Raw genomic sequence first — 10363 nt, forward strand, 5'->3', positions numbered from 1 at the left:
AACTTGCTGAGGGTGCAATCCACATCATCCTCCAGATCATTAATGAAGATATTGAACAAAACCGGCCGCAGGACCGACCCTTGGGGCACTCCACTTGATACTGGCTGCCAACTAGACATGGAGCCATTGATCACTACCCATTGAGCCCGACAATCTAGCCAGCTTTCTATCCACCTTATAGTCCATTCATCCAGCCCATACTTCTTTAACTTGCTGGCAAGAATACTGTGGGAGACCATGTCAAAAGCTTTGCTAAAGTCAAGGAACAATGCTTTCCCTTCATCCACAGAGCCAGTTATCTTGTCATAAGCCAGTTATCTCGTCAACTGTGTAAGCACAGTTTGAATCTAGCCTTTTCTAGCCCGCTTCCTATTAATCACATTTCAGCTCACTCTCTGTCTCCATAAATCTCTCTATGCATTTATGGCAGTAACCAAGAAATGCAAGACTCCCTATCCCATTCCCACTGTGTTTGTGCAGAGGCAGATGAAGAAATAAATGTCAGCTTGTGAAGCTATTGTAAAAGCTCCCACAATGTATAAAACAAGCTCCCCAGATGGCCCAGATTTTGTTTTATAAAACTCTGGCATGAGCCATAGTCCCTGCCTGATTTGTAGATGAATCACTCTCTCATTTCTAATTTCATCTCATTTCATTCTGACCATTCGAAGGATCACACCCAGAACTGTATCTCTGTCGGTATCTCCCTCTGTGCGCTCAGCCATAGGATTTCTCTCAGAACCTTGCCAAAAATGGCTGAAGTGACCTATGCAGATCTGAAGTTCATGACACTGGAGCAGCCCAGGAACCAGGAGCCCAATGAAGCCAAAGTGAAAGGTAACAGAGTGGGGTAGATCTTACATGGTGAGCTTGCTTACTTAGAACACAGCATTCAGTGTTGTCCCTCTGCGTTCATACACCAATGGGACGTCTCTTAGAAAACTGCATTCAGCTCCAGGACCAGAAATCTGTTGAGAAATTAGAGGGAGAGGAGCTATACTGCTAAGAAGCTGGAGTGGTTGGTTTTCAGAAAAGAGTAGAAGAGCTAAGACTCATATTATCCCCTGATATGCACACAAATGACCCCCCTGAAATCACCGGGACTGAAGCCATTTGGGTGGCATGGGGTGTAGAATTTGGTCCTCAGTATATATCTCTTAACTAACCAATTAGTAATGAAGGAGTATGATTAATAGCTACAAGTATCTGAAGAGTATATATATCAAGAATGCAGAGGACCTCTTTATGCAGGGGCAAAGGGGTCTAACTAGGCATAATAGGATGAAGTTAAGAAAAAAGGTACATTTTTGGATTAGCTATTAGGCATCAATTCCTAGAGGTCAGCAAAATAGTCTTCCCAAGGGAAATGATGGATTATTATTATTGGGTTATTTAAAACTGAATAAGAATATTCTGTAGGAACAATTCTGGATTGTCCCCCCAAGGGATGGAACAGATGGGTGGAAAAAGACCCTTTGGCCTTTAACTTCAGAGTCTATGAAAATAATGCTGTGTAGCTTCACAACAGTGCTGTGTGTGTGGTTGATCCCTGTTCTATTGAGTATATACAGTTTTTAAAGTGCTTTGAAACCATTCAGGATTAAAGGTGCTAGAGGAACAAAGAATTAGTCTAACAAAATTCCAACAGGATCTTAATTGATCAATTTACAAGACTGAGGAACACTTTCCTGGGGGATTCTCTGTCCGTAGCCAATCTAGTGGCTACCCCATTACCAGCCCTCAGAAGGATTCCTGGATCTTAGATACAGAGTAAAAAGTCAGACTCTGTAGAGTGCTTCCCCTTAGGGTTGGGAATGAGGATGATTAATTCAGATGTTGGATTGTTTGGATCCCACAGGATTTCACAGGGTGCCTTCAGCATGGAATAGATTTTTTTTTTTTTACCAAAGACAAAGAGTATCAGCTGGAATCAGAGAAGTACTGATTATTGTGTGTGTGTGTGGTTATGCATACATTGCCTATCTGTCTTTGCATATATGTTTGTTTCCATATTGCTTGTATGTACCTATATATTTCCATGTATGTCTATGTTTGTGTACTCTATGTGCATCATGTCCGTGTTTACATGGCAAGATTTTCAGAAGTAATTTTGAATGTCCATTTTTTGGGGTGCTCAATTTGAGACACCTTTAAAGGGGCCTGATTTTCAGAAGATGTGTGTTTTAGAGGGTAATTTCTGAAAATTAGTCCTCTTCAAAGTGTCTCAAGTTGGGCACTCAAAAATGAAGGCACGCAAAATCACTAACCACAACTGAAAACCTTGGCCATGTTTTAGACATATACATATGTGTTTGGTAACGAATGCATATGGTGGGGAGGGTTTTTTTTTCTTACATGTGTACATTTCCGTGTCTCTATATGTTAGTCACTTACATCCTATTCTGTCCATCTCAATAATTTGAACCTATCTATATATATAAATACCACTGGGTATTTCTATCTCCAGGGTCCAATGCGTCCTTGGCATCTGTCTGCTGAAGGGGGGGTCAATCAGCAGCACAATTATTGGGGAAGTTTTTGTAAAGTATTACTATGAACTGGACTGAACCCATCAATTCATTTCACATAGCTGCACAGCCATCAGACAGGAACGATTTTCAGTCACTGCTGACTTGGGGCTATGTATGAACTGGTGAGATGTGAGAGGATCCATTTATTTGTTGATTCCCTTCCTTTTCTTTATCTCAGAATCTCCCCCTCCATCTCCTTATTGGCGACTTGCAGCAGTGATTCTTGGGATCTTCTGCTTGGGTTTGCTGGTAACAGCTGGGGTCCTGAGTGTGAAGTGTAAGTATCAGCAGAGAAGCTGGGCTAAGAATTCAGTGTGAACCCTTAACATGTTTTGAAATAAATTAAAGGAGAGGAAATGCAGTCTTGTGGTTCAGGCACAGCTTGGGCATTAGGGGATCTGGAAAGTTTCCCTTGCTGTGTGAGCTTAGTCCAATCTCTCTGTACCTCAGTTTCACAGTCTTTGAAGCAGGGATAATGCCTGTTTCAAATGCTGCCAGGGAGCTGGGGTGTGAGGCTTAATTTCCCTCTTATCCCATGACAGCTTATTTTGCTTAAGAGCCTTTGGGGAGGGACCTTGTCAAAGGCTTTCTGAAAATCTAAGTACACTATATCCACTGGATCCCCCTTGTCCACATGATTATTAACTCACCCAAAGAATCCTAGTAGATTGGTGAGGCATGATTTCCCTTTACAAAAACCATGGTGACTCTTCCCCAACAAATTATGTTCATCTATGTGTCTGACAATTTTATTCTTTACTATCGTTTCAACCAGTTTGCCCGGTACTGAAGTAAGGCTTTGTAACTGCCAGGATCACCTTTGTAGCCCTTTTTAAAAATTGACATCACATTAGCTACCATCCAGTCATTTGGTACAGAAGCTGATTTAAATGATAGGTTACAAACCACAGTTAGTAGTTCTGCAATTTCACATTTGAGTGCCTTCAGAAGTCTTGCATGAATACCATCTGATCCTGGTGACTTATTCCTGTTTAATTTATCAATTTGTTCCAAAACCTCCTCTAATATCACCTCAATCTGGGACAGTTGCTCAGATATATCACCTAAAAAGAATGGCTCAGGCTTGGGAATTTCCCTCACATCCTCAGCTGTGAAGACCGATGCAAAGAAATAATTTACTTTCTCTGCAATTGCCTTATCATCCTTGAGTGCTCCTTTAGCATCTTGATCGTCCAGTGGCCCACTGGTTGTTTAGCACGTTTCCTGCTTCTGATGTACTTAATTTTTAAATTTTTTTTGCTATTACTTTTTGAATCTTTGGCTAGCTGTTCTTAAAATTCTTTTTTGGCCTTCCAAATTATATTTTTACACTTCACTTGCCAGAGTTCATGCTCCTTCTGTTTTCCTCACTAGGATTTAAGTTCCATTTTTTAAAGGATGCCTTTTTGACTTTTTGTTCAACATATATACATTTATATACATTTCATATGGAAATATATAACATACTCTAATATTAAATGGAACAATTTCATTCTAGTTGTTTTGTGAATTGAAGTCACTCAGGTTTCCCAGCTAGTGAGTGAATGGCATGAAAACCTTACCCAGAAAAGGGAAATTCTGGGAAACCTCACCCAGCAGCTGGAGTTTCTCCAAGCGCAGAATCTAAACCTTTCGGAGACTGTGCAGCAACTGGCAAGCTACAGAGGTAACTTTTTTTCTAGGGAGTGCTTGTAGAGCTGGGCAGGAAATGTTTTTTTTTTTCCATCCCACAAAAGCTTAGGAAAAAAACTTTTCTAGGGATGAAATGTTGAAATCTAGAAATTTTCGTGAACCAATAAACAGGGGGGGAAAATGGATCAGGTCAAATCAAAACATTTTATTTTGATACCACCCTTTTAAAATCGTTGTTAATATTTTTAAAATATAAATTACTAAAATTTGAAAATGAAAAATGGAAGTCTTTATTTAGAAAATGTTGAAGTGGGACATTCTGACAATTTCAAAACTTCTTTTCAAAAGATTTTGAATCCTCAGATTTGTCAAAACTGACCCTTTCGTGTATAAAGTTTTGGTTTTGACAAATCAACATTGTCCAAAGAAAAAACATTTTGTCAGAAAATTCCCGAGTAGCTCTACTTTTTGAATATATTGATCTCCTCAAGGCAGTCTCTTTCTAGTATAAAGAATGAGGAGTACTTGTGGCACCTTAGAGACTAACAAATTTATTTGAGATTAAGCTTTCGTGGGCTAAAACCCACTTCATTGGATGCATGCAGTAGAAAATACAGTAGGAAGATTTATATATTCACAGAGAACATGAAAAAATGGGTGTTGCCATACCCACTGTAACGAGAGTGATCAGTTAAGGTGAGCTATTATCAGCATTAGAAAAAAAACCCTTTTTTTCCCCTCACTCCTGCTGATAATAGCTCACCTTAACTGATCACTCTCGTTATAGTGGGTATGACAACACCCATTTTTCATGTTCTCTGTCTGTGTATATATATATATATATATATATATATATATATATATCTTCCTACTGTATTTTCCACTACATGCATCCGATGAAGTGGGTTTTAGCCCACGAAAGCTTATGCTCAAATGAATTTGTTAGTCTCTAAGGTGCCACAAGTACTCCCTGTTCTTTTTGCTGATACAGACTAACATGGCTACCACTCTGAAATCTTTCTAGTATGTGGCAATGAAAAGCTTAGTGTGAGCATCACTGCTTTCTACTGGATGTGAGCAAAACTCCTCATCTGTTTTAATAGACCCTATGCTGGTGATTTTTCTATCCCTTATTTGGTATGGGTTTGGTCTTTTCATGAAGATCTGAGTTTGTTAGGTTTTCCATACACATATTGGAGGGAAGGAGGGGAGCAGATTGAACAAAAGTTTCTGTGGTAATCCCCTCTGCCTCTAAATTGAACACAAAATAGCAGCAGTCTCCTACACAGAAAGTCAAAATACATCAAATCATAAGGGTTCAATATTCCACATTGTTCCATCCTAATTGCCATCCAGCATGAAGTCCTGAGAGGCTAGGGTATACACTGGCAACTATGACATTCCTAGTTAGCTATGGATTTGTAGCAATATAAAATTGTGCTGTGAACTACAGATAGGCGAACCATTATGCAGAAAGAAACAACCATCCCAAAACAAGAACCAAGTTTCCTGAAACTTTTCTGAAGTCTCCAAATAGTATTGGGTACTTTAAAAAAAATCCCACAAATAATAACAATTCCTGCATCCATTTGTAAGCCAGAATTGGACCTCCCAAAGTACCACAAGAGAAAGACTGTTTTCATTATTGTATTGCCAGCCCAACAAGACGCAGGAATTTTGCAGACTTATTGAGTTTGGAGGAGTCTGCACAAGGGTCAGAAAAACAATCCAATATTTTGATTGCTTCTTTCTGACTTCAGTATTGAACCAGAGTCTCAGTTTGGTGTTCAAGGGGAAATCAGCTAACAAAATGGTATGGCAGAAAGGAATAAACACAGTCACTAACAGTAAAGGCTTCTTCTTAAGGAATAATGGGTCTGATTCTCTCCTGCTTTACTCCTTGTGCCATCATCTACACCTGTACAAAAAGAGTGCAAAGTGGATATGAAATGCCACCAAATCAGAATGGTAGCACAGGTGTAAATGGCTTCATAATGTGCAAGCCTGATGAGAATCAGGCCCAATGTTTTGAACAAGAAATAAAAATAATAGAGCTACAAATGATATAAATAAAATAATGGGACAACAATTCTGTTTGATGGCAATTTTGAGGTTCCAAATTTTGTTTTCGTTCCACACTGGAACCAAAATAAAACCTTGTGAATGTTTTCGCGAGAATGGAATTGTGTCAATGTCCACTGTCAGGTCAAAACTTAGCTTTTCAATTAAGGAAGAGGTGTGGACAGCCTGAAGGGTAGGGCACTGATGTGGGAGACACAGCAGGTTCAATTCCCAGAGTGATCTGGGATGAAGAACTCTCCTATGAATTAGGTAGAGTGGGGGCTTAAACCTGGGTCTCCTCTATTCCAGGCCATTGCCCTAACCACCAGCCTATACAACATGGGGGAGCTGCTCTCAAAAAACCTTCCTAGCAAAAACATTGCTGAAACTGCTACATTTTCCCAGACATTTCAGTTTTGACTAAGCAGCATATTTCAACAAAACTTCATTTAGTCTCAAATGTTCCTACCAGCTCTAAGAAATTAATTAACACACACAGAGTAAATAAAAAATTCCCACGGTAGGCCTCTGCCCCTGTGTGTTTGCAGCCCAACCTGCCCAAAGGCTCTCAGGAGCAGCTTTCTCTCATACCCTTCTACAGACATGGGTGCAAGTTTAAGGGGAAAGATAGACTGAAGAGGTAGTATTGTGCTGATGGATGTACTGACTCAGCTGAGACATAAAACAAGGTCCCCATTGCTTGTATGCACTCAAGGTCTCATTTGTGAAAATAGAGATGTTAGCCCTGGTGGATCTGATCAAATTCTAAATGGGTTAGTATTACTTGAGCTGTAGGAAGCTCTTCAATTTGGTTTTTAAGTGCTCAGCCAAACTTGGTGATTTGGCTGACTTAGCCGCAGCCTTAACTACAGGGTGGCTATTGCTGTTCCATAATACAGTTTGTGGATGTTTCTGTGACCCTTTAGCAGGAATCTCTAGATGGTGCTATTGATAAGCATGGTGATATGGTATTTTATTTTCAAGGACATAGATGCAGCCTTTGTCCTGAGAACTGGCTACAGCATGGAGAGAACTGTTACTTCCTTTCTACCAAATGGAAAACTTGGCAAGAAAGCAAAGCTCTTTGCTCTTCCCTGGATTCCAGATTTCTTAAGATGGAGAGTAAGGAAGAGCTGGTAATGATTCATTTTTCTCTCTTACTTTAAGGGTATTTTTTTATTTCTAATGTTCAGCTAAGTGGAGGAAAAATCCAGGAGATGGTACTCAGACTCAGATATATAGGAACATAGGGCTAGATCCTTTTCTGGTGTAAATCAGTGTAGTTCCACTGACCAGTTGATTATGCTTATATATACCTATCAGAGGATCCAGGCCAGAGGACTTGCCCTACCAGCTAAGAGCCGGCTGTTCCATGTACTTCCTTATCCCACCTCAAATCAAACTTCAGTAGATCATTTAGCAGTTCTATTTGATATCCAATCTCCAGACATGTTGGAACAGACCGCTAGTCCTCCACTTGGCTGGCTTTCCATCTCTTGCCTTACTGAATTAGAAAAGTAGTCAGTCAAGCTTGCCATCCTGCTCCCTGACCTCCCAGATCAAAACACCCAGCCCATCTCATTTCCTGATCCCTCCAATACCAGATGAAGCAGAATGTAATACATGAAAGCAAACCTGACTGGGAAGGCAAAGATGTTCACTGTGGGGAAAATTCCTCCCAGACTCCCATTGCTGATCAGTTTAAACCCTGAAGCACGTGATTTGATTACTCTGATTTTGGCCAGCCTAACCAGAACACCAGACAAAACTCATCTCAAGGGCTAAGACCTTTCACTTCCCTCGTGACTGCTGTATGCAGAGTCTGATGGAAAGAATTCTCCCAGGCCCATTACATGATCCTGGGAAGTGCTGAGCCCATAGTTATTCATTCAGCACATCACCTTTCCTGGCCTGTGAAATAGAACTAACTGCTGGAACTGGAAAACCCAAGGCAGATTTCCTTGCAAAACAAGCCTCTGTTATAAACACCTGAAACCAATGACTTCTGTTTCTCTCTGTGCCTCTCTCCCTTTGCAGCTTTCCAGTTCTGTCTGGCTATGGAGGGGATATGATTCAGAGCTTTGCTTATGTTTCCATACAGGGTTTCATAATAAGATCAGCACAGTCTTATAGTTCCTATTCTTTCTGGATTGCCTTATCTCGTAAATATGCTGATGGGTCCTGGTTATGGGAGGATGGCACAGCTTTCTCCACTAACCTGTAAGTCTCTGCATGGCTAGAAATGGTTCAATTTCTAGGTATGAAGAAGGAACACGTGATCCTTAATTATGGACTCACTCACTCACTTACCCAACCTCCTAGTCATCCATCACTCACACGCCCACTAGGTAGACAGACTGTACTTGACAGCTGATTTACCTTAATGCACTTCTACTTCAAGTTCAAAGGGGTGGCACTGGCTGGGCTTATATAAAGTTGATTAGTGATTTTTACCACATGAAACTGGCTGCAGCTGGTTGTAAACTCTGACTTTCTATTCCAGGTTTCGTATCCCAGAAGCTAGTTCCAGTCTTTACCAGATCTGTGTGTCAATTCAAGGTGCAAATGTTCACGCTGCTGAGTGTGGGTCATACAAGTTCTGTATTTGTGAGAAAGTTGCTAATCCAGTGGGGACTGCCTAACTGAGCTAATCAGACAGACAGGGGGTGCAGATCTCCAGAGAAAGACACATTCTGAGATGCTGCTCTATGGAGTCGTCTCTACCACTGGGGTCTGTGACAAAGAAAAGAGAGGTGCGCAATCTGAGCTCACTTGTCAAGGTTAATTTTAGGGATCACCAAAGTTGTACTTTATTGTGTTCTGGCACACACTAGCCAGTCCTTTAGATTCACCCTTGAGCCTTCCTCCAGCAGCTCCTTTCCAGCTCTTCTTCACTCAACGGTACTGACAACCCTCACACTCTCCTGTTTCTCACTGAGCCTCACCAGAGTCTAATCTCAACACCTACCCTTTGCTGATGCCTGCTCAGAGAAGGAGGGATAGCCTGAGTAACTGACACAAACATATTACAAAATAAGATAGAAAACGACAGGGAAAGCTGTAGCAAGGAGGAGGGATAGCTCAGTAGTTTGAGCATTAGCCTGCTAAACCCCAGGTTGCGAGTTCAATCGTCGAGGGGGGCATTTAGGAATCTGGGGCAAAAACTGGGGATTAGTCCTGCTTTGAGCAAGCAGGGGGTTGGACTAGATGACCTCCTGAGATCTCTTCCAACCCTGGTATGCTACATGCAGAGACCTGAAACTGAGAAGGTCCCCCAGTGCTCCCTGCTGATACACCAAAGGATCAGTTTGTAAGAGGCCCAGTCAATTTCTGTAGAGTGCAAGCTTTCATTTGAAACAAAACTAAGGAAGAGATTTTCCAAGTGAAGTAACCTCAGTGAGAGCACAGTTAGGCCAACCCTGAGTTCTCCTGAATTTAAAAATAAAAACACTCCTTGCATACTCAGTGTTGTCAACTCTCATGATTTTATTGTGAGTCTGGCAATATTTGATACTGGCCCTGGCCACTGGAATCAAGAGATTGCAACAGAATCTCAGCTTTAATTTAAAAAAGAGTAAGTTTCTAGCCCTCATGATTACCAAGAAAAGCTTGAAAACATGACCAGAGTTCACCCTAAAGGCTTAGAAACCAGAAAGCAAATACAAAGAACTTCACATTTATTTTAAAAAATCTCATGGTTTTTGAGCAAATCCCATGATTTTGAAGGCCTAATGCCAGGGGTAGGCAATAGCTAATGAGCTATTTTTGTGCTGCATCTGGTGATTACGGAAGAAATGCAGTATCCATGCAGGGCAACTTCCTTAGTGTGCATCAGGTTTGCTTAATTACTTCCCCAAATTCCATTTTCCAGTCTATCTACTATGAGTTTTACAACGTGTATAAATACTGATGGTGATAATTTGTGTAATGCATGCTTCTTAGACAGCCACTGTGCATGATGCCCTCAAGGATAAGAAACTTATAAGCAGAGGGCCTTTGGCTGCGGAAAGCCCTACCACCACAGAGCCTTTCTGTGTGACTCACACACCTCTGCAGCACTTTGAGAGGCTGAATGGGCAGAGGTGAGACAGAGCCATGGATTTCTTATCTCCATGGCACTGACCAACTCCAAAGCTACT

General features: G+C 41.0%; 1 protein-coding gene across 1 annotated transcript; it reads left to right on the forward strand.

Annotated features, from left to right (window-relative positions):
• Nucleotides 1–752: 752 nt before the first annotated feature.
• Nucleotides 753–9621, forward strand: OLR1 (oxidized low density lipoprotein receptor 1; the record flags this gene model as incomplete). The annotated part of the gene is made up of 6 exons (XM_084628212.1): nt 753–837; nt 2710–2808; nt 4048–4197; nt 7209–7360; nt 8326–8444; nt 8728–9621. The coding sequence occupies 6 exons, from the start codon at nt 753–755 to the stop codon at nt 8864–8866; spliced, it is 744 nt and encodes a 247-aa protein (XP_084484338.1). The 3' UTR covers nt 8867–9621.
• Nucleotides 9622–10363: the final 742 nt, after the last annotated feature.

The sequence above is a fragment of the Lepidochelys olivacea genome (assembly GCF_965140295.1).
Source record: "Lepidochelys olivacea isolate rLepOli2 genome assembly, chromosome: 1".
Taxonomy (NCBI): domain Eukaryota; kingdom Metazoa; phylum Chordata; order Testudines; family Cheloniidae; genus Lepidochelys; species Lepidochelys olivacea.